Source organism: Rhinolophus sinicus, chromosome 17, assembly GCF_057876585.1.
Source record: "Rhinolophus sinicus isolate RSI-liver-muscle chromosome 17, RSI-T2T, whole genome shotgun sequence".
In the NCBI taxonomy this organism is placed as follows: domain Eukaryota; kingdom Metazoa; phylum Chordata; class Mammalia; order Chiroptera; family Rhinolophidae; genus Rhinolophus; species Rhinolophus sinicus.
In genome coordinates this window covers 79,447,872-79,473,579 of record NC_142517.1, presented here as the reverse complement: position 1 = coordinate 79,473,579, position 25,708 = coordinate 79,447,872, and the positions used below count along the sequence as shown (strand labels likewise).

At 37.1% G+C, this 25,708-nt stretch overlaps 1 protein-coding gene across 50 annotated transcripts in view; it reads right to left on the bottom strand.

The window, feature by feature from the left end:
• ABI3BP (ABI family member 3 binding protein) overlaps positions 1 to 25,466 on the bottom strand; it is a 259,305-nt gene extending 233,839 nt beyond the window's left edge. For 33 of the 50 annotated variants that reach the window (XM_088793873.1, XM_088793876.1, XM_088793878.1 and 30 more), the window contains exon 1: positions 25,288 to 25,465. In XM_088793873.1, coding sequence (XP_088649999.1) covers positions 25,288 to 25,366 — 79 coding nt within the window. In that variant the 5' untranslated portion in view covers positions 25,367 to 25,465. Of the gene's footprint in view, positions 1 to 25,287 lie in introns of all 50 variants that reach the window. The other 17 variants (XM_088793875.1, XM_074332670.2, XM_088793881.1 and 14 more) reach the window with 5 other exon arrangements.
• Positions 25,467 to 25,708: the final 242 nt, after the last annotated feature.

Sequence of the window (25,708 nt, the reverse complement as noted above, 5' to 3'; positions counted from 1 at the left end):
ACCCCCAACCCCATTTTGATGAGCACAAGTTCTTGCACTAAGGAATTCCAATGTTGTTGAATGTAAATTGAATTTTAAAGCTCAAGAATTTGTAAGGCTACTTTTCCCCCAATATTGAAGATTACTCAGGAATGGGAAAGTTACTTTGGCAGACCTAGTATTGTCCTTGACTTGTCTAGCAATGTTAGCATGGTTAACTGACTTAATGTTCCTAACCCTTAATTTTCTCATCCATAAAAGGAAGTGCTTAAATGTATACCCTCTGAGTTTTGGGGCTCTGAACTCTGTGACTAATTAAGGTAAGTTTCATTTGATCCCCAGCATTTCCTGAAGACAGATCAAGTTTTTATTGCATTAGAATTTTGTTAAATTAAATATTATTTGAAATTATTGCTGCTTCAGATATGGTGGGCCTCTCAACCTTTTGGTGCACCATTAGACAAATTATAATTTAACCTGTGACTATGCAATAAAAATAATTAATTCCAATTTTATGGCTATGTATTCATGTCTCTATGCAATTTTTTTATTTGAATCAATGTAAAAACAGTTCAGTAAGGTACAATGAATACAACTAATCTGACAGTTAAATTTTATAATATTAGTTTAGGAATAAAAAAGTCTCAATGAACATTTTATAAGAGGTAAAAGTTTAATCTGCAATTAGCTGATAGTTTTCAGTTTAGCCTAGTCTTCATAAAAATATACATTCACACACATGAAAAAAACAAACCTGCAACTGTCTAGTTTAGTAGCCAGGTAGCGTTTTGAAATCTGCTAAAAATTAAATTCTGAAGAAGCTAACTTCCTAATTGGTTGAGGCTGGCATCAAAATAGGGCCCTGTGGTTTTGGAGGATACAGGAAAATACTGTCACGGGTGACCTCGGGGAGTTCTAGTAGGACAATCTGGCCAGACCTGACCTAGATTCTGGATATGATTGAAGATGCTTCCAGCTTATTATTCTATTAGTATACACTATACAGCTTTGAATCTCGAATCCTATTTTTAAAAAATAATCCTGAATGATCCATTTCAAAGATCTTAAAATATAATTTGCTGTCCTGAAAGGAATACAGATTATCCTTTGAATGCAAGTTTCTCCTTCAGACATAAACTTCATGCATAAGTCCTTTGGGGATCTGCTGAGCTTTTTCAAACTCACAGGAAGAGTAATCTATTTATTCTCAGTTCACCAGCAGGGTCACCGTTGCCTCATCTTACGCAGACCTATTGTCTGACACAATGGGTGGGGAGGCACAGACAAGGTCTAAGTGATGCAAATCATGAAGCAAGACAGTCACAGACCTGAGTGAAAGCCAAACAAATGGTCCACACATGCAGCCTGCCATGAGCCACCAAGGCAATTCCCGATGTGCTCTTAATGGAGTTCACTCCCCTGAATTTTAGAGACAGAAAGGAGCTTAGAGATTGTAGAACACACTCTTCATTTTAAACCAGAGACAACTGAGGCCAAGTGAAGTTAGGTGATTAACAGAGCTCCAGAGCGAACCAGTGACATTGCTGGAATTAGAACTCTCCAGTCTACCAATAGCCCCATACCATGCTGCCCATGGAGAGAAAGCAAGAGCCAATCATTAAAGGGATAGGTATATCCAATAAAAAAAAAAACATGCCCAGCAGATGAGCCTTGACTTTGGATTTCATTATAAACTTGAAAAACTTCTCCATCAATCACAAATATGTATAATAAATGCAGTACTCAGAACAGCATCTTGTCCCAAAAATATGCATTTGAAAAGAAAGGTAAAGAAACCCTAGGATCTTCAAATCTCAAGGTATAGCTCAGAACAAACAGAAAAGCAGATCTACGTCATCAAGAAGGAAAACACACACACACACACACACACACACACACACACACACGCGCGCGCGCGCACATGCGCGCAAAACATGCTTTCTTGAAAAAGAAGAATAGATTTTGCTGGAATTGAGTCAGGGTGGAGTAGGAAGAGTCCAATCTGAGGGTGTTAACTCATTTTTGTAAACCATCTGCCAAGAGTCAGAGGAAATCCCCAATAATCTCAGCAGAGAAGTCTTTTTTCAAAGATTTGAGGAAAAATATATTCTGTACTTTTTTCCTGCTCATGTAAAGACAGTCTCAAACAAAAAGCTGTATTATAAATATTCTTCACAGGAAATCGTCATTAAATGATTTTTACTTAAAAACTTCACATTACACAAGGGGTTACTGCAGTTCTTCCAACAGAGCACTCCCATGAGGGCATTCCCACAAGTGCAGATCTGGCCAAATCTTGGCCATTCCTCTAAAGTCTTGCTGCAGCCCAAGTTCCTCTGTAGCTGTTTAGCCTATCTTATAAAAAAGGCGAAGGACACTTATCCATACCCATTCTCCTATAGTGCCTGGGCTATCAAAGGCGATTAATAAGTATTTGTTGAATGACTTCTTATTGATCTGAAGGAGAAATTAGGCCCTTGTTTCATAACAAGGCTTGCTGGCAAACTCAGAAACATCACTGGCTTTGGTTTTTGTTTCTTTAAAAGTGAAGTGTCCAGTTGGACATTTGGGAAAGTAGCTACAATTCTTTCCAAAGGGAACACACTAAAAAGTATGACCAAGCACACAGAATCCGACTCCCAAGTATTCAGTGGCAGGGTAGTGTCACATTTAGAGACATATGGACCCAGATAGGGATTTTGGGTCTTACTCTTGCCCCTCTCAAATATTCAAAAGAACCTAAGAACTTGGAGCGCAGCAACTTCCAATAAATTTACTTGTTCTCACCCACTCTAGAAAAGGTCCTCAGACTCTCACATGACTGAACCTGTCTCCTCTGTGCCATCCACGTGCTGCTACTTGGCCCCTCTTTTCTCCCTCTCCTCGGGGCTGAGGGCCCGTGAGCTCCTGGCTTGTTACAATCCCCTCCTAGAGCAGTGCCCTGAGAACAGCAGCTCTGCAGTTTGTGCTGAAAGCTTTCCTCTCTGCCTGCAATGTTGTCCCTCACGTGAGACAGTAGGGAGGTAGGAAAATAGGAGTGGGTAAAGGGGGACAGGGAGGGCTATGAGGCCCCACCTGTTAGTCAGTGTTGCTCCATCTCAGTATCTGAATGAAATGATTGGGAAGTGGCCCATCACAGGTGCTCATGTCACCTGCTTCATGCCAAGAGTTGATTTTTTTTAATCCAAATTAAAACTGAGTTACTCCAAGGAGTTCATTAAGCAAAGAGATTTTCAAGCTGTTTTCTTGGTAACTATAACTGTTTCAGGAAACTTTGGTGGTTGTTGATACTATTTTCTGGATTAAATATACAGTCTTCTCCCAACACCCCTTGCAAATTCCCTGCAAACATTTGTGTTACCGTCAGGACTTTCTGCAAGACTACTTGCTGCCTTTTCCAGGACCCACTGGACATGTAAACAGAATAGGTTGCCAGTTATTTGATGTGATTTGAAAGATGTAAGGAGGGCTCTTACACATTAACAAATTCTTCCCTGTAAACCCTACTTGGTTGAAATCTCCCCATTAGAGAAAATAGACCTGATTCTCTTCTATTAAGGTTTTATTTATGCAAGCATCTTTAGATAAAAAGGAAATGTCTCAGAGGGGAAAAAAAAAAAGACATTTAGCTATTACTAGCCATTAACACCTTATTGTGAATGAGAATATCAGATTATTTTCAAAGGGTAGGCTAGCAAGAATAGGGCACTGACTAGAGAAATTTTGACATAGACTAGTGATGGGATAATCTGGAGCTGAAACATTGAAAATAAAATGCAAGTCTGGAGTGGGACAATATTAGTCTTTAGTTATTGGGCACCAAAGAGCAGAACATTGAGAATGTGGGTGGACCCCAAAGATAAAATATGCTTCCACTTTTGCATTTATGCTTACCACCCTTTCTGGATTCTACCCCCACCCACTAACCAAATGATCACAAATGCCTTACAGAGGATGTAGATAGAAATTGAAATAACCAGCAAATACAAAGCTTGATACACAGTAGATGTTTAACAGATGTTGAATTTCATTCTTCTGATCATCAAGGCGTTTTTCTTTAGCTCAATAAAACCACAGGTTTTTTAATGAATAGATCAAGAACGGGCTCATTAACAGTAGATTTTTTAAATGGAAATTAAAACAGAAAGGAGGTGTGAAGGTTTTTGTCAGTCAAATCAACTTGCACATTCTCTGGGAAGGAATCACAGAAATGTGGGATGAAAAGGGTGTGCCTTCCAAAAAGGGGTAGGAAGGAGGGCAACCAGGAATGGAATGTCATCCTTCCCTTAAGCGCTGGATTCCCACTAAAACATTTCTGCAAGCTGGTGATTTCACCTCAGTAGCTCAATGCAGCAATGTACTTAGAGTTTCCTTGATTTAATAAAGCTAGCATTGCCATTAGAACAATCTCTGTAGTATATTATAGAAAATGAAACTTATACCACAGAAATTAATGTGAGCAAAATCAAATTTTATGTGGAAAAAAAAAATGTTTCTGTACTGAAAGGAATCTACAAATAAACTGGTGATTGCAAATATTTATAAAGCATCTTTGAGATATGGAAACTACTCTCTGGGCCAAGAAGAGAAGTGATGGATGACCACTTAGTTTTAAAAAGATCCTACAAGGCAGCTGCAAATGTATACAAAAGCAATCAGGTCCCAACAAGCCCTCATCCACCTTAAAGAAATCAAACAATACAGTTATTATTTTTGCCAGTCAAGGCTCTCCAACATGATGTTATCTTCATATGTTAATACATATTTTTTTAAGGGTAAATAAGCAGTTCCATTAGGCTTCTAGTTTTGTTTTTCTGCTTATGGTGTTTGAGGCCCAGTGAGTAAGATATTTAAGTATTAAGATTTTTCTTTTCCTAATGAATGTTAGGTTTCTTACATTTCGCCTGGCTGGAGAAAACACCCATAAACAATAATAACAACATTGCCATGTTCTTTCACATAAACAACATACAAATACAGTCAATCAATCCTCATTGCTGATAGATTCCATATTTGCAAATTTGCTTACTCTCTAAAATTTATTTGTAACCCCAAAATCAATACTCACAGCACTTTTACAATCATTCGTGGACATGCAGAGAGTGGTAAAAAATTTGAGTCCCCCAAGGGGCACATTTTCCACTGAAATTGAAAAGGGCAACATTGTACCTCTCTGTTTTAGCTCTCACACTTTGCACGGTCTATTTAGTGCTATGTTTTCCCCATTTTTGTTCTTTTCGTTGGTGATCTTACTACTTAAAATGGCCCCCAGGTGTAGTGCTGAAGTTCGGGGTAGTGGTCATAAGCACATGAAGGCTGTGTTGAGCCTGATGGAGAAAACATGTGTGTTATATAAGCTCTGTTCAGGCATGAGCTATATAGCACTGGGTTGGGCCGGGGGTGGGGGGTGAGTTCAATGTGGATGAATCAACAACATATATTAAATAGGTGTCTTTAAACAGAAACATATGAAAGATTACGTATGGATTGGTTGAAAAAGAATGTTGTGACCAGAGGCTCCCAGGAAGCTAACCCTCTGTTTGCGACTTTCTATAAAGAACATAACTGCTGTGAGTAATGAGAATCAACTGTATTATGCTCCATGGTTTTTTGTGGGTTTTTTTTTTTAGATGAGAAAACTAAGACTAAAGAGACTAAATTATTTCCTAACGTCACCCTTCTAGTTGGAAGCAGAGTAAGTTTAAAATTGAGGTGTTTTGTTTCCAAGTCCAGTGATCAGTTTTCTGTCTCATGCCTCTTTTCTCCAGTGGAACGTTGGTTTGGATAAGGGGCTTTCATTTCTGCCTTACGTGGGATGCCGAGATTGACTTAGCATTCTCCTACCCAAAGCATTGTCTCTCAAAGTGTTTAAAGCAGGCTTAAATTGAGTCTTGAAGCTAAAAGAATAAAAAAAACTGTGACAGTTCTATGTAGGTTGTGTAATTTTAATATTTAGGTTTGATGACTTATGAATACAAGATATAGGAAGAGAAAGACATAAGACTAAACATTATTGAATGTTCTCTCTGTGCCAGGCAAATGTTGCCAATTTCCATATTTTATCTTATCTAATAAGAAATCAGTGTAGATCTCAGCAAATTTACCTATTACCTTTTAGAAAAGATTGTTGTTTCTAAGGAAATTGATCCCATATTTTTTTAAAGAAAGATGCCTAACAGGTGTGGGCCAATCTCTGAGGAATAAAGGTATGGATTCAAAACATATCTCACTCATTCCTATTATTAGGTTGGTGTAAAAGTAATTGCGGTTTTTGCAATTTTTTTAACCCTTTAAACCGCAATTACTTTTGCACCAACCTAATAGAATAGCTAAAATTAAGAAAACAAAAAACTGAAAATAGCAAGTTATGGCAAGAATGTGGAGTAACTAAAGTCTTCATACTTTGCTATAAAAAGTGCTAGAGCCATTTTCAAAAGAGTTTGGTTTTCTTATAAAGTTAAACATACACTTTATATAAGACAAAGCAATACCACTCCTAGACATTTACCCAAAAGAAATGAAAATATGTCCTCACACAAAAACATGTAAGCAAATGTTTATAGCAGTTTTAGCCATAATTGCCCCAAACTGAAAACAACCCAAATGTCACAACTGGTAGATGAGTAAATAAATTATGGTACAGCCATAAAATGGAATCCTACTCAGCCAAAAAAAAAAAAAAAAAGAAAAGAAAAGAAAGAAAAAGAAAAAAGAGAAAGAAAAGAAAAAACAAGAAACTAATATCTGCAACAACATGGATCAACATGGGTGTGTCACAAAAGCACTATGCTAAGTGAAAAAGGCCAGACCGAGGAAAAAAAGATTACATAATATATACTTCATTATCGGACATTATGGAAAGGGCAAAACTAAAGGGACAGAAATCAGATCAGTGGTTGCCAGGAGCTGGGGGAAGGGACTGACTACAAAGGAGCACAGTCAAGTTTTCTGTGGTGATGGAAATGTCTTGTATCTTGATTGAAACTGACAAAATATAAAAAAATGTATCACATTGGAGAAAACAAGGAGCTGACAAATAGAAAATGGGGACATCTTTTATAGTGTGTTCATATGTAGAAGGAAAAATGAAAGAAAGTCATTTGTAGCTTATCCTTCTAGATTGACCTATAACTACCGAATGATATTTACTAATTTACTAAAGTAATGTTTACTAAACTAATGCTTATATTTGAATGTAGATAAAAGCCTTTAATCATTGGAAGTGGCTTCCTTATTTTGTTATGCTGCATTAAACAACAGAACTTTGTAAGCAAGATGACAAAATTGACCTAATAGCAAAAAACCCCACTTCTAATGAAGGAGTCGGAGAAGCAAAGTCACTTAGGAGTGAGCCCCACTGCTACCTTGGAGGAGATGGGTCAGGAAAGATGAAGGGGTTTCCCATTTCCACGGACAGAGTGGGAAAAGTATTCTAAAATAGTTGACCTCTAGTCATAGTTGTGACTTTTCTAATGGCGGGCTGCCTGTTTGGAGGATGACTTCAGATCTGACTCCATTATTTGTCTTCCCTGACTTTTCTCTTGCCCACAGCATCCTTCACTAATAGAGTCTGTTTCAAAAGCCTGAATGTTTTCTTGCTTAATTAGTTGTGTCCATCAAGAGTGGATAAAGGAGTGGTAAGAAATAAGCTGTCTTTACTGCTAAAACAGCACTTCCTTGGCAACTATGATAAGATGCTCTGGGGAAGTCAAGTCCACAGTGCCTGGAATCTGCATGAAAGCAAAAGACCACTCATGACCTTGTGATTCCCTGAGTGATGATACCTATTAGTGAAAAAAATTTGAGATCGAGCCTAGAATTTGGTCTGGGATGAGGGGCTAAGCAGGAAGTCTTCTTGTTCATTGTGACCTAGATCACCCAACTGACACACATATTGACTGGCCAACTAGATGGAAACTGCTTACCCAATTTTATGTTTTGTTACATGCTTTGTTAATAAGGTCCTAGTGACTGATGATTAAGGATCTGTGATTTTTCTTTGTAATCATTTTATAAACAATGGTATATTTGGAGAGAACAAATGAGTTCAGTTCAAAGCACTAATAGCATCCATTAATGAATGACACTATAGGTAAATATAGTTCGAGTATCTTTAATGCTCTGAGAGAGCCCTAGTTTACAAACATAATTTCTGGTTTGTGGTTAAAAAAATTTGCTCACCTTCCACAGGTAGCACATACAAAGAAATTTCCTATGTTAATATTTTTAATAAACACTTGTTTTTGATTTTGCAAAATGGCAGAGAATGCCCTATTCAAAGTCTTCTCAACTCTTCCAAGCAAAGTAAATCCCCTTTTTCTCTAAGCTCCTATTTACCTTTGTTCATTCCTCAGTCACAGCCTTTATTACATTGTATTATCCTGTTTAGTTCATCTATTCCTTTTGCTAGGATATAAACTCCAAAGGAACAATAACCATTTTTCTTTTTTTTATATATCTTTATTCCTCCTACTTTGTTTCCCCAAAAATAAGACCTAGATGGACAATCAGCTTTACTGTGTCTTTTGGAGCAAAAATTAATACAAAGGTGAGAGGTTTTGGGAACGTACGGGGGGATGGTGGATGGGGGGAGGGGGGTTCACACAGTGTGAGGGATGTAAATGATAAACGTCTAAGTTTTGCTCTGTCTTGTGCACCTGAAACTAATTAAAAAACAAATTAAAAAAAAAAAGTGAAAAAAAAAAAAAGAAAAAAAAAATTAATACAAGACCCAGTATTATATCATATTACCCGGTATTATATTGTATTATACTATATTATATTATATTATGTTATATTATATTATATTATATTATATTATATTATATTATATTATATTATATTATATTATATTATTATATTATAAGACCCAGTCTTATATTATAGTAAAATAAGACTGGGTCTTATATTAGTTTTTGTTCCGAAAGACACTCAGAGCTGATTGTCCAGCTAGGTCTTATTTTCGGGGAAATACAGTATTGTAACATTAGGTACTTATAAAATGATTTGTTTTCTATAAGAATTTTCGCAAAGGCTTACCCTGGAGATATAATTACATGAAGACTGCCATGGCATAAACTTCAGCATGAGGTCAAAACTAAGGCCAAGGAAATAAGAGCTTGGCCTGATCCAAGTTTGTTCCAGGAAGCTCATTGTTCCTCGGAGGAATTCAGGGATGTAGGTCAGTTACAATCTGGATCTTGGATCTGGTTTTCTTTAAGTTGTCTTGGGCACAGGTCGACTCTCCTAAATGAAGCAGCACCAATACAGACTCTCTCTAGGCCTAAGGCCGTCCTGAAATGAACTCTAGAATGAAGGACAAGGCCATTTATTAAGGCCTCAAAAAACATGGCCCTTAAGCTGCTTTAAACTGTTGAACATTTTTTATGAGTATTTTAAAAGGATATTTGTTCACATATTTTTCCAATCAGACTGATCAGCATTTATGCCCATTTTTTTGGTAATCCTGGAAAAAGTAACTGATCCAAAAATTCTTCTTTGGAATTTATTTCCATTTATCTTTTATCTGGAGGCAAAACTACATGTTCAAAGCCATATACCAATAAATAAGATTACCTATACTTCTCATCCTACTTTTACTCCCCTTAAATAGTCCTTTAAATTACAATAAAAAGGCAGTAAACACACTCCCTGTATTAATTAATTATTGTTGCATAATAAATTAACCCAAAGCTTAGTGGCTTAAATGACGATAAGCATTTATTATCCACACAGTCACCCTGTGTGTGGATCAGAAAGGAACTTGGAAACTGCTTGGCTAGGTAGTTACAACTCAGAACCTCTCATGAGGTTGCAGTGAAGATATTGGCCTGGGCTGCAGTCATTTGAAGGCTTTACTGGGGTTGGAGGAAGCAATTCCAAGATGGCTCCCTCACATGGCTAACAAGTTTGTGCTGGCTAGGGGCAGGCAGTCTCAGTACCTCACCCTGTACACCTCTCCCCAGGACTGTTTGAGTGTTCTCATGACATGGCAACTGGCTTTCTCCAGATTGGGTGATCCAGAAGAAAGAGCAAGGTGTGAACTGCGATGTCTTTTACAACCTGCAGAAATCACACATCTTCACTTCATTTCTTCTGTACTCTAATGGATACACAGGCCAGCCATGATTCAGTGTGTGAGGAGGGGACTCTATAAGGGCGTGAACACCAGGAGGTGAGAATCACTGAGGGTCACCTCGATGTGGATACTATACTTCCACATTTAAATTTTTGCACCACATCAAAATCAATTACATAAAATAAAGCGTGTGTTCACATCTTAGTTATGAAGTTTGAGGTTTCTCATGGACCATCTCAAAGCCCCTCTGCATGTTTCATGAATATAGTAATAATCCTTCCAGCCACTCACCTGATGCATCCTAATTCTAACTTAGTAAAAGGCATCTGTCTAGACATGGTGTTCTTAATTTTACTGGCTCTTAGGCTTCTTTGAGACTCTCCATATCTAAGCATCAATACCTGTGAAAAATGTACATACCCAAGTGTACTACTTTACATACACCTTCAAGAGTTTTATGGACTTCTAGAGCTAAGAAAAGAAACTTCAGCCTGCACACTACATACACAATATTTTCAGCCACCTGCCAAATACAAATGTCATAGCTAATGCTCAACAATAGGCTGATGTCCAGTATTAGCTAAAGGCTGGCTAACAGTTTATGTAAGTGAAAATATAGAGAACTTTTACGTGAAGTAAAAAATTCACCTTTAGTTTCAGAGTTGTATTTTTCTTGATCAACCTGGTAAACTAAACTGGCCATACTTTATAGTGGGCTTTCTTGAGTTTAGGTTGCACTGAACACATGCTTCAGGCTAATATTAGGCATTAACTTTAACATATATATACACACAAACAGAATGACTCTCACTAATATCTCATAATGTCACCAAAACCTTCCGGCCCCAATTTTAAACATCACTCACCACCAAACAAGTTTACAGTAACAGTGAATGCTGTTCAGGACTCCAGCTAGTGATGGGAAAAGATGGTTTCTAAGTATAAAGGCAGACAGAAATTCATCACAAGACACAGGGTTCTCCCTACCTCAAGCTAAGCCTTTTTCTACAGACGTAGATCATATACTGAACAACCAAAAGCACAGGTTCTCCAAATCTATAAAACTACAGTAAGTCAGTTCAGTTCCTCTTAACCACTTTCTTTGAATTAGTGCCCCAGTGCTTGGTACTGACTATATAAAAAGATCTATGTTATTTCTCCATATACAGTTAATTTTATCAGAATCATTAGTGATTGTCGTTTAACATGCATATTACGAAACCTACTAAATCAGAATCTGGAATGAGCATAGTCGGGGCGGGGAGGGAGGGGGAGCGCTGCATACTTAACAGATTCACTAAGGTAGATTCACCCTGTGGATGGATGTAGGATGCAAGTGCTGTAAAAGAAGGGTAAGTAGGAGAGAAAACTTAGATTTAAAGCAGATAAATGGAAGTACATGTTTCTCCCCTTTAAAAAAAAATGAAACAAACCAAAAATATGTCGCAAAATAGGAGAGTCCCTAAAAGGATCTTTACGCTGCTAATGCTTATCCTTTAATGCCTTTTAAAGTATTTGATAACATAATTTACAGGAAGTTAATTTAGTGTTGATGTTTGTGGTCCTTTTGTGGGCTATGAACCTCTGGCCATGAAAAGGAAGGTTTGAAAGGGATGTTTCTGGGACACCACAAAAACCTTACAGATGACATGTGAGCTATGGGTTCTGACGACTTTGGGAAAACACTACAGTAAATACTTGTTGTCTTAATTTTCTGACATAAGTGAAAACAGATGCTTGTATTGAATGGCTGATTAAGAATAAGTGTTATATAATGCAATTCAGCTGACAAACAGGGAATTATAAGACTAAATAGTGTTCTTTTTAAACAGCTGATAAAGGCCACTGAAAGTATTTGGAAAAGCACTGACATGTTGGTGGAAAATTGTGAATGTGGGATTTCTTACCAAGAGCATATGGAGAAGGAATTTCAACTAACCTAGAATATGAAGTATTATTACTTCTTGTTATTTCTTTTCTTTAATTTTTAAATTAGTTGATGTATTATATTAGTTGAACGTATACAACATAGTGATTAGGCATTTATATAACTTACAAAGTGATCACCATGGTACGTTTAGTACCCATCTGGTACCATGTGTACTTATTATATGATTGACCGTATTCCCTATGCTATACTTTACATCCCCCTGGATAATTTTTAGTGATTCAAGTGAATGGCTATATTTTATTAGCCATTCTGATGACTCAGTTGTAATATCAATATTTAAAATTTGAGTTACTGTTCCCCAAACAAGATAATAAAAATAATTACTTTCTCCAGTAAAAAACTTTATAGTTTTGTAACTAGATTGTTCTACATAAGAGCAAAACCCTAAAGCACAGTATTACCAGCATGTTGACCTATCAAAAAATCGATGGTGCATCACACCAAATTTAATCCATTTCTAGGACTTTTATCTGTTTCATATTTATTTGTTTTATTTGTATTTGTATTATTTGTATTACAAGAAGGGCCAGCACAACAATGCAGAATGGCACACATGTGTGTAAGCACACACACCTGGATCTAAACGCCTGATTTTATGTATACATTTTTCACTGGTTATTACTCTTGGTCATGCTTGAAAAAGTCTAAAAGCCAATTGAATATATAAAGTTTCTATGGCAGGTATCATGGAGTCTTCTAAGCACAAGGATCAGAACTTGAAAAGGATATGAAAGCAGAAAAGAGGGGACTGTAGACAAAGAGTGAGAGGAAAATTTGGAAGTCATTGGTTGAATACAGCAAAGAAAACGGTGAGTGAAAGAAACAGAGATCAAAGAGGGCGACTGGTATGTTGAAATGGTATTAAATGCCTGCAACTATGATCCAGCTGCCAATTAGAGGATCACATTTCATGGGGACACTTGACACAGAAACTTGGTTTCATGGAAATGTTGGCTACCAGTCAAGTGAAGAGAAATATGGCCTTTGAACTTCAGATCTAACTCAGTGAGCCACCAGAAACCTGCAAAGTTCTCTACAAGTTCTTCAAAATATCAAACTCCAACAGCAACAATGGAACAAAAATCCAGGAACAAATAGAAAAGTAACCTTAAAAAATAACACTGTAACATCTGTCTCTTATTGTGCGTAGGTTGTTGCCTTACCTAATAACTCATGGCATATTCAAAACCCTTTAAGAATGAATTATGGTGTTAATATAGCTATGGTTTGTCCAATCTGGTATGAACAGAGCTTATCAGATGAATGTAAATTTGTGCTTTTTTCAAGCTTGCTGATGCCAAGATAAATGAGAGAGAAACCATGATGTTTTCCATCAAGTGGAACATTTAACATGACATAGAAACTCCCACTTCTGCCTTGAAAATAAATAAATAAATAAAGTGTGTCTTGTCTTCCAAAGGGATGATTTCTGCTGTATCCAAACAGATGAAGACTCAGCTGCGAGGCGAGAACGAGGGCCAAAGTAGCTAGAAGCAGAAGCTGACGTGGAAGCCAAGAGAAAGTTCTGAGGACTCTTATTGTGTTGGGAGAAGGGGGAAAGAGGAAAGAAGGAAAGTAGGAGGGAAATAGAAAAGGAGGCTGAAGGGAGAGGAGGGTTAGGAACAAAACGAGGAAGGGCGGAACAACCCAGGACCTGAGCATCTCAACCAGACAGACTGCAGCAGGCATCCAGGGGACAGTCAAGTACCCAGAACTGCATCCCGGGGATGTGGAGAAAAAATTGACCAAGGACCATGACTTGTGCTCCCAAACCTTTCACAATAAAAGATAAATCTGCTTTGAGCAGGACCTTCCAACCCCCTGTAGGGAGACTTGGACAGGGAATAGGAACAGAATGCTGATGGCAAGAATTGTGTTTAAAAACTCCACAGCGCTGTGGCTCCTCTCCTCCGTCCGAGGATCACTATGAGGCCGACACAACACAGCCCGATGAACACTGGATGTGGATATCCAGCAACAGAGTATTCTTTTAGCTCAGCATTTTTTAGGACGTGTCCAGGAGAATAGAGTATCGAGGAGATTCTCTAGCTGTCATGGCAGTTAAAGAGTTTTTTTAAAATGTGTCTGCATCGGGGGATCACTTCATAAGTTGTGTGTATATATATAAAACTACAGTGTACACTGAAACTAATATAATATTGAATGTCAACTGTAATTTTTTTAAAAATTTTTAGTTTTTTTGATACGTCTGGTCCTTACATCATCTCTCACTTAGGTTAAGAAAGTTACTACCAAAAAATCCATTAAAGTCACCCTTATATTAATGATTAGTGAAAGCTGAAAGGAGAACTATTATTTTCATTATTCCCTTTTTCCAAGGAAGAAAATCCGATGTTGAGAAAAGTGAGGGCACGTGCTCAGACTCACATTTATTCCTATAATTTACCCACTAGACCCTATTGCTATTTGCCAATATTTATCTTTCCAATTCTTAATGAAACTATAAATTGGAGTAAACCTCAATGGGAGAACATGGCCAGCATCATTTTCCTTCTAATTCTGGTAAAAATGTGAGTAATTAGGGAATCATTCTGTGACAACAGGATCAGTTGAGTGTTTGAAGAAGATGAGCAGGAGAAGGGAGGGGCTGTTTTCAGATGATCTGATACTTTGACCTAAACTTCCTGGCTAGAGATGGCTTTAACTCCACTTGGTAAAGTTAAAGAAGGAAACTGTCCTGTATCCCCTGCAGGCATATCTGTAACAGGATGAATTCCAGAGTTCTCTGCCAGCACGACCTTGGCAGCTGTCCCAAACCCCACCTTCAAGGACAGAATATGCTGCTCTTAGAGAAGAAAAGCCCATCAGGCCTCGCACGCCCACACACACATGTGCACAATAGACTCTCAGCAGGACCCTCAGGAAACCAGAATGTTTCCTTATCAGCTAACAGAACGGAAAAATCAAAGGGTGGCATTTAAGGAGAAAAAAAATCTGAAACTCCACTTTGGTGTCTTGTTAGATGCACAGCACCCCCAAGCTACGTCCTAGCATGGAGTCATTCTCCACTCAGAGAGGAGAGACCTTTCACTGTATTGGAGATACAATGGACTACGTTTTGTATTATAAACCACCCTATGTGCACACAAATGTTCCTTAACATAAAACAGAAAGAAGACGAGCAGGAATGTATATAGGAACATGGACAATTAAAGGAACCATCTCCCAAGGCAATTCACATAACCTGGACCTTCTGAGTAAGGAAATTCGTTGAACATTTGCTTAACTCTTGTACCTTTTAAATTAAATTTATTGGGGGTGACATTGCTTAGTAAAATTATATAGGTTTCAAGTGTACAATTCTATAATACATCATCTGTGTATTGCATTGTGTGTTCACCACACACAGTCAATTCTCCTTCCATCACCATATATCTGACCCCCTTTAGCCTCTTCTGTCATCCTCCTTCCCTCCTTACCCTCTGGTAACCACTAAACTGTTGTCTGTCTTTATGAGTTTTTGTTTCTTTGTTTTGTTCATTTGTTGCTTTCACTTTTATATCCCACATATGAGTGAAATCACATGGATCTTGACTTTTTCTGACTTACTTTGCTTAGCATGATAATATCATGATCCATCCATGTTGTTGCAAATATGTACCCTCTATGTTCATTGCAACATTATTCACAGTGGCCAAGACATGGAAACAACCAGTGTCCTTCAATAGATGATTGGATAAAGAACAGGTGGTGCATATATAAATAGAATATTACTCAGCCATAACTCCTATAATTTGCGTTAACTGAAATCATGTGATACTTTTTTTTTTCTTAACATACTACATGAATTCATTTTTTTTTCCTATATATCACTTAAAGCTAGTTCATGGCAACGCAATGGTATAGCTTAACTCCTACAAATTATGATTGAAGAATTAAGACACCAACAGTTTCATCTGAAAGAAAATGACTTTCCAGTTTTCCCAGCACCATTTATAACAGAAGCTTTATTTTCTCCATTGCATGTTTTTGGCTCCTTTGTCAAAAACTATTTGCCCACATATGTGTGGGTTTATTTCTGTGCTCTCAATTCTGTCCATTGGTCTGTGTGTCTGTTTTTCTGTCAATACCATGCTGTTTTGATTATTGTCACTTTGTAGTATAAATTGAAGTCAGGAAGTGTGATACCTCCGGCTTTTTTCTTTTTTCTCAGGATTGAATTGGGTATTCTTGCTCTTTTGTGGTTCAATACAAATCTGATGCTTTTTGTTCTATTGCTTTAAAAAAAAATAGAGAGGTTATGGAGAACAAGAAACCCTCATACACTGCTGGTGGGAATGTAAATTGGTACAGCCACTATGGAAAATAGTATAGAGGTTCCTCAAAAAATTAAGAATAAACTTACCATATGACCCAACAATCCCTATTCTGAGTATCTATCCAAAAAATTTGAAAACATTTATTCATAAATATACATGTACTCCTATGTTCACTGCAGCATTATTCATGATGGCCAAGACACGGAAACAGTCTAAGTGTCCTTTGATAGATGATTGGATAAAGAAGATGTGGTACATATACACAATGGAATATACTCAGCCATAAGATGAAATAGTGCCATTTGTGACAACATGGATGGATCTTGAGAATATCATGCTAAGCGAAATAAGCCAGAAAGAAAAAGTCAAGAACCATATGATTTCACTCATATGTGGTGTATAAAACTGAAAGCAACAAAGGAACAAGCAAGACAAACGAATACACAAAAATCCATAGACACAGACAAGAACATGTGTCTATGTGACAGAAGGAGATTTGACTTTGGGTGGTGAACGTACAATATAATATACAGATGATGTATTATAGAATTGTATACTTGAAACCTATATAATTTTATTAGCTGTCACCCCAATAAATTTAATAGAAGTTATTTTAAAAAATAAATAAATAAAAGAAAATGACTGTTGTGTGGCCAAGTAGTTTTAACTACAACTAATTTCAAACTCTTTGAAGACAGAAAATGTCTTACTCATCCTTGTAGTCCTAATATAATGACTTTTTAAAAGGTGTTAATTGAATGGCAGAATGAACATATATAAGTCTATTCCTGAAAAACACAATCAGCCACAGCTTCTCAGATCTGGCTTCTGAGATTTTATAAAAGTAGAGATTAGCACTTATGTTATAACATCAAAAACAAATGCTAATCTCCATTATAAACATTTCCTTATTTTACATTGCTTGAGAAGGAAGTCTTAAAATTTTTCCAAATAATGCTTTAAAATCCTGCAACAAAACAGCAAAAACATAAAAATCACATTTCTATTGATATTAAAACTTAAATAGCAAAATAATTTACTTGCAACTTTTAAGTCTTACTCTGCACTCAGCCAGAAAGATTTATTAGCACTTTTCGAAAACTGCAAATTTTCAAAAACTGTTGATCACTGGTTCTCAATTCTGGCCATATTGGAATCATCTGAGGAATTTTTTAAACTCTCTCACTTCAGACCAATGAAATCATAACCAAGTAAGGAATTGTACGATATTTTTGAAATATCCTAGTTATTCTAATGTGCAGTAAGGGTTGGGATAGATGTTATAGCATTTGTACTCATAGCTAAACTTATTTTTAAAGAAAACGTTGAATTGCTGTATCATAGGTGAAGCTTGAATTAGAACTCAAGTTTCTCTAAAATTAATTTCTAATCTGACTGGAAGGTGCTTAAAGTGTGTAAATTTAATCTGGTTTTCTAATGTGTGGGCTTTAAATGTAAAGTCCATGACTGGAAAATAATAATGAACCTTGTAGGGGACTAAATCCTGATTCAGTCTTGCTATCCACAGAACTTTTACAAAATAGCCTGAGACCTTGATTTTTACCCCTCTTACCATGTACCTTCTTGGTTGTTGGGACCATCCCAACATAAGAAACTGTGGGCCAGAGAAAACAACTCACAGAGTATTTTAGTATTTAACATTCTACAAGGTTCTGGATGTCACATTTCTTAATGTGTATATTGTGTATAGCCTAAATTTTGTGTTTTGGTTCCTAGAGCAATGGAAGAACTTTTTTTATTGACACTAAAATGGATCTGAAAGAAGCTCCTTTAATTTGTCCAGTTGTCTCCATCACGTCCACTGATAGAAGTACACTTTCTTCCTTCAAACACAAATTTAATTCAACTCTTGTAGCAACTCCTCCATTTACTGGAAAAGCCACTCACATATGTTTCAGAAGCACGTTTTTATGGAGACTGAATCATCAACTTTATAAGTATTGATAGCTTCATATTTATACATTTTTGTTAAAGAAAAATTTCCCTTTGTCTTACATTTTCTCCTTTTGTTTGAGAGATGGTTGTATCTGAGCCTTTCTATTTGGAGGACATTTACTTTGTATATCCCTCCACATGGGAATGGCCACACTTGATGTACCATAGAGGAAATCAGCAGAGGAACCGTGGCATTGACTAGATTCTCACATATAGAAAATAAGGTTCACATTGGGTGACTTTTACCCTGAGTCTTTTCACTCTTAAGATATTTATCTTAAGTCTCCGAGATTTCCTAGAAGCAACTCCAACCATGGACGGAGACAAAAGGCTGACTTCTGTGGGAGTCAATGGGGTGTTAATGCTCAAACCAGTACATTCTCTGGAGTTAGATTTCCTATATTCATAGTTCCGTTATATCACTTACTAGCCATGTGACTTTAAGCAGCCATTGATCATTTTGTTGTGGATAGACTCTAAGATCACCCTCAATAATCCCCTCCTCCCGCATTCACTCCCTTGTGTAATCACCTGTGTGACAGGATCTGTGAGTTGCTTACAAACAATAGAATACGGCAAAGGTTGATGGGTTGTCACTTCCATGATTAGGCTGATAAGATTGTAATTTCCATTTTGCCTTCAGACTCATCTGGGCTTGTACAATTTGATAAAGCAAGTGGCCATAATAGAGAAGCTCATGTGGCAAAGAACTGAGGTGATCTCTCGTCAATAGCCGTACAAAAATGAAGCCCTCAAACCAAAAACCCTCAAGGAACTGAATTCTATCAACAACCATAAGAACTTGGAAGTGGATCATTTCCTAGTCAAGCCTTCAGATGAGATCCCAGCACTGGCCAACACCTTTGCTTCAGCCTTGTGGGAGACCTTGAAGGAGAGGACCCAGCTAAGCCAGACTCAGATGTTGTGAAATAATAAATGTGTGTTGTTTTAAGCTGCTAAATTTGTGGTAATTTGTATGGAAGGAGAACTGACTCTGGGTGGTGAACACACAGTGTGATATATAGATGATGTATTACAGAATGGTACACCTGAAACCTATGTAACTTTACTAATACTTGTCACCCCAATAAACTTTAATTTAAAAAATATTGTGGTAATTGATTATGCAGCAATAGATAACTAACATACTCTTTAGGCTTAGTTCCTCATCTGTGAAATGGGGATAATAATACAATATATTTTATAGGTATATGGATAAAATGTGATCATTTATATATGCACTTAGCAACAAACACCATGCCTGATATATAGTAATATGGTTAAGTAGTATATTCTTTACATGTTTTTTTAACAGAATGTATGTATTTAAACCATTGTTTTTCTATTTTTAACATGTTATTTCTTTATCTGATACTTTAGAGTTCTACATTTTTACTGTAGTATTCTAGTAATCTCTCACATTAGATTATCCTGTTTATTTTTCTTCTTAGATCACTTTTATTAAGTTCATCTACTTACTTTCAATGTTCTTTTCTTTAAACCTACTTTTATAAATGGCAATCAGGGAACTGGCGAAACGGAAATCTTTCTGAGGATGGTGACCCAGATAGAACGGTTGGTCGGATCTCCTGAATGGCCCTCCCTTCATTAGACATCTCATTTTTGTCTTCGACAAATCTGTCAACTGACATTAACCTGTAAAAACATTTTAACTGTCTTTTCTATAATACAGCAAATTAGTGAATACTTGACACTGGGGAACCTTATTTTTAAACCTTGAGTCCTAAACATGTTATTCTTAACATAACCAACATATTCTTAGTACCAAAACAAATTATACTTTATCAATTTTTACATTTGTAATAAAAGTTTCTTTTATGATGGGGGCTGGATCTCATTCAGTTTTACCCAGTAGGTGCTCAATAAAGAGTGCTTGAATAAACAAATAAATAGAACTGCAAGAAATTTTAGAGCTGTAAAAGATGATAAAATAATTCTTTGTGGTTTTCAAGCTTGTTTGTTTTCTTTTAGGAGAGGAACCATTTGTTTCTAGGGTACACTTTAAATACAGTCCCACCAATACATAAATACATATCACTCAAATAATAGCAGAACCCCACTACTGGGCTTATTTTTATTCCTCACTATTATCCCTTCCCCCACCACAACCTCCCCTCCCCTAAGATGAAAGAGATCCTTTTTGGCCCCTGGCAAGTATCAACCACTTTGGAGAAATGGACTGGAACTTGGAATGATGACACATTCTTGTTCGGTCAAAGCGAGGTTGGAAGAGTTCTGTAGAGAGTGAGAGTCAGACCACGTAAGTGGCTGGAAAAATTTACAGAGCAAGATGTAGGAGCCCTTCTCTCCAAAGACAGCCTTTTATTTGCCTCTTTATAATCAATCTAAGGGAGTCAGGGCCGATCGCGACCAAGAAGACGCAGTTGCAGCCAGTGGCGAATTCTTAGTCTTGGCTTCTCCTCTGACTACTTTAATACCCACTGAGTTCTGGGCCCTGGGGGATGCCTGGGTCTAGCCCTACACTTGCCCTGTTGGGAAGGCCCCTTATCTTCCAACCATCTTCCTCTTTGCTCCAAATTGTATTTGTCCCCCAGGCCCCTACTTGTGTGCCATATTCTCTCATAATTCTTGATCCTTCCATGTGGGTTAGGTCCTTCTGCTTGTTCTCAAAGCTCTTTGTGCTTCTCCCAAATCAGAGGATAAACTCACTCTACCATAATTATGCCTATCCATCCCTATCTCCTCCACTAACTGGTTGCTCCCTAAAAACAGATGCCAAGCTATGTCTTCCCAGATTCAGGGCTCTGCGTGCACAAAGACTATATAATTTGTTACTTGAACATATTAACATATATTTACATCGAACAGGGAACTGGTATCACATAGAAATTAAGGGTATAGTCTTTTGTCACTTGCTGGCTTTGTGACTTTGGGCAAATCACTTAAATACTCTGAGGTATAATTTTAAGCTCAATAAAATGAGAGTAATAAAATACCTGCTTTATAAGGAAGTTCCAAGAATTTAGATTTTCCACATTAAAATAGTTAGCCCTAAATTACCACAAGAAATATGAGCTCCAAGAATGTTGTCTATGATAATAATAACAGTTATTAATAACTATGAGACTTATCATCATCTGCCCTGTGTTTTTTTCATCCTTGGAGTCAGAGATTTCAACCTTGTCAGGTAAGAACCTGACACAAAGAGCCAGCTGCCTCCATCCTCTTCTTAGTGCCAAGTCCCACCCAAGAGCCTCAGGCCCTCAGCCATCTGATTACACTTGTATCTTAGATGTTCCTCTGTGGCTTTCCTCCCACTTGCCTCCAGAGGACTAATAGAGTTGGCTAGAAATAGTAGCCTTTGCCTTCTGGCTGATTACACAGGAGTTTTTGCAGAGAGGTGTGTCAAGCCCCTCGGTCTCATTATAAGCTTTTCTTGGCTCCCTTCACCATATATTGTTCTCAGTGATTTTTATTTTAGCCTGTACTCCAGGAAAAAAAAAAAAAAAAAGTCTATGGTGCCAAAAATAAAGATTCTGAGAGGTAGCTGGAGCACAGGGGCTTTCAAAAGTGTAAAACAGTGTGGTAATTCTTCTCTAGAGCCTGTGTGTTCTAATGTAATTCTCCTCCTGAAGAACATGTTCAAGAGGATCTCTCCTGGAGGCTCCATGAGGCCTTACCAACCCCCAGGGATAGGCTGATCTTAGGGCAAGGGTGAAGCTTTCCATAGAGAAGAGCAAAGCTTGAACTTGACAATCAAACTCGGTGTTGACAATGGTCAGGAGAGAATGTGATAGCGGGCTTTTCTCATTGTTCTGTAGAGCAACTCTTTCCCTTGCACCACCTTTCTGCCAAGAACTTGTTGGCTCATTTTTTTTATCCTCCTGACAATTTGGACACAAGAGCATATATTATTTGGTATGCATTTTTTTTTCAGTACTGACTCACTTCTCTGTGACCCAATCCATATTTATTAAATGGATACTTGCCACATCAGACTCTTTATTAAAACCTTCGCATCATTTATCTCATTTAGTCCTAAAATACTGAGATAGTTATCATTATTCCCATTATTACAGATGAGAAAACTGAGACTTAGCAAAGGTAAATGATTTTCCAAAGAATATAGTCATTAAGAAGTGGAGAGGAGAAGAAGTTTGTTAATAATAGTCTCTAACTTTAAGCTTTTAAAAAGAAAAGGGGGAGAGGAGAAGTCAAAAAAGGTAAAGGAGGCCAAATATATGAAGACGGAAGGAGATTTGACTTTAGGTGGTGAACACACAATGCAGTATACAGACGATGTGTTATAAAATTGTATGCTTGAACTCTGTATAATTTTATTAATAAATGCCACCCCAATAAATTTAATTAAAAAAGAAGAAAAAATAAAAGTAAACAAGACTCTTCTAGTAACATATTTTTTATAAGTATGTGGCTAGGTGTGCCAACAGGCATAAGACATGGAATAAACGATTTATTTTAAAAATCATTTCTTTTTCTTATAAATAACCTACTATAGATATCAAATATATCAAAGAAAACAGTTTTGAGTCAGAAGCCCAGGATCCAGTCCTGGTTCTGCCATCAATGTGGGAAGGTTACTAAATCTCCTCTGCCCTTGGTGTCTTCATTTGTAAAATAAATGGTTAGCTAGGTAGGTAGTTCCCAAATGTCAGCCTGCGATGAAGTTTTCATCAGTGTATGGTGAAATGAGAAAAATAAGAACAATGGATATATTTGTATAAATTCATTTATTTTATAAATCTGTTAAAGTGGCTTGCTTTTATGAACAATGGGTTTTCCCCCCTTTAATGTCCTCACATGGCAAAATTCAAGTATGCTCTGCAGAATGGAACCCTGATATTGAAAATATATATGTATTTTTACTGGTCCATAAACCACTAGACTAGTGATCATTAGCGTCCTTTCTAGCTCCAAAATTCTATCCTCTTCTTATTAAATGATACTTGACTGACTCTAATGTAAAAGAGACGAAGAAAAGAAAAAATTTTATCACTTTTTTTCTTGTTTAGTTCAGCATTTTTTCAAATGTGTTCTGTGAAAGACAGCCCCTGGCAAGATATTATAGCTATTCCACCAGAGAAAACATTCTTAGTCAAATGAATTCGGGAAACAAGAGGTTAAAAAAGTTGGATAGGTTTTTTAACAGAGAAGTTTTCAGAACCTGCAAAATTCTCACATTTACTGTGACTCCCCTAAAGCAGACAAAGCATGAGTGCTCCCCAAGTTATTGATGGGGAGCAGATGCCTGCCCCAACCCCCTTTTAAGGACAGTACACCTATTCCTGGAACACAGTCTGAGAAAGGCAGCTTCAGTTAAAAGCAAGTCCCTTGGTAGCTTTCATAAGAAAGATAAAATATAGCATTAGAGATAAGGAGACTTGCCACTTATTTTATAATATTAGGAAAACTATGGATATTTTCACAAATTACAAAAGAAATGTGGATGAAAATACTTCAGATTAAAATGCAATGGACTAGACAAAATGTTTTGGCTGTTTTGAAAGCATTTTTTTTTTTACCACAACAAATAAAAATTGTGTCAAGAGATTTCTATCCAGTGATTACAATGTGATAATTAAAGCACTTGGAGTTTACAGAAGTCTGGAGTAACAGAATTGTGCCTGCTATCATTCCTACACAGTCAATACAAGGTGAAAATAAAACCATCTGTAGATGTTGAGCCTGAGAAAAACCCCAGACTCCTCTCAAATGGTATGTCCTTGTTAAATATTTCAGCAGCAGGAACAATTAATTCTGAATGCTTGTGTCTCATAATTGATTTATTGAAACACTTTTACTATGCTCAAGGAACAAAATTCTTGATAAAAGAAAAAAATCTGTTAGAGTGTACTTATTTTTACTTTTCTTTGCATAATTATCTGATCAAAGTTGAGAAGGTTTACTTAGCCTTTTTTATTGCTTTTTATATGATTATGTGAAAAATCAACTACCCAAGCCCTCTGCCTTCACAAAGTCTAGGTTCGTTTCACTTCACACAGTGGAGAGAACAGTTTTCACTTGGGACAAGATGATCTTGGAGCAAACCATCCAGAAGCAAAACCTAGGAAGGATCTTTCGGAGAGTCTGACATTAACAACCTTTCTTTCTGACTTCATACACACCAGATTTTTGACAAGCCTGTGGCTCTGCATTACCTCCAACATTTTCCATTATAACTGTATGGTAAATTCCAGCCTGTTTTTCGTAATCCTGCTGACTACAGCAGTCTGCAACCATAAAAAGCCTTCACAGACCTGAAGTTGGCTTAGAAAAGTGCCTTTGCAAAGGAACAAAAAGTACATGAAACATTTACTTTCAAAGACAGGAGAGAGGCAAACTCTTGTTTTGGTGCTGATAAACTCAAGAGATTGTTTTTAGGGTCTGAATTTCAAAATTTTAATTTTCTTCTGATGACATTTGTAAACAAAATACCAACACTAAATGAGAGCACTGTAGCCAGGAAAGGTGGGAGTGTCCTGTCCAGCAGATCAAACCCTCTACTAAACTCCACTGGAGAGAAGTGTCTATGAATTAGCACATGACCCTACAGGGTGCTGTGCCTAGAACCCTTCAACCTCCAAGTTCACAGGTATGTGTGAAGTTTACAGCAAAGATTCAAGGTTTCAGAATTAGCTTCTTTTTAAGCCTTAACCTGGTACTGGTTCAGTCTTTGGGGAGGAGGATAAAAACACCAAACAACTCTTTTTAACAGACTGCAATACCCATCGATACAATATGATTCAATACACAAATACTGTAGTTCGAAACTATACCATTCAAGCTACTGTGAACATCTGCTAAGCCTAATAAAAAGTTGGTTTTCATTTCTGCAATAAAGAGATCCAACTGAAAAGTAAATTGCAGAGTGGGGAAAAAGTAAAAGTTTAAGCAACTCCTTCATACGTATGAACTTTGACTCTCTGCAGAATAACTCTATTCCCCCCATCTGGTAAAGCAGATCACATCTAACATCAACATTTAAAAACTAGTATCTCTTAAAAATTATTTTTAAAACACAAAACATCAGAGCTACTTGCCTTTTGGCAATTTCTGTGCATTTCCCAGGACTAGTGCAATACTTCCACAGAGAAGTAGACACCCCAAGCTGGAGAGCATGTTGCATTTGCCACCTCACACAGGGAGTAATGCTGGTGGGTGTCCCGCAGCCCTGGAGCTGCATTTAAGTGGACTGTCTCCCAGTGACAGAGGCGGGCGGCTGCACTTAGCTGTGCCTGGGCTTACTCACAGGGGGTGGAGACAAAATGACATCATACCCTTTCTCACACACACCAAAAAAAAAAAAAAAGGCACAACAGCAAAAACATACCATCACATTTCCTGCTAGGTTATAACTGTCTGTCTCTTCTCTTCCCTCTTTGATTTAAGAGTTGAAATTATGTTAAATCTACATTTGTGAAAGGAATAGTATTTAGGCAATTTTGAAACATTTGATGAACT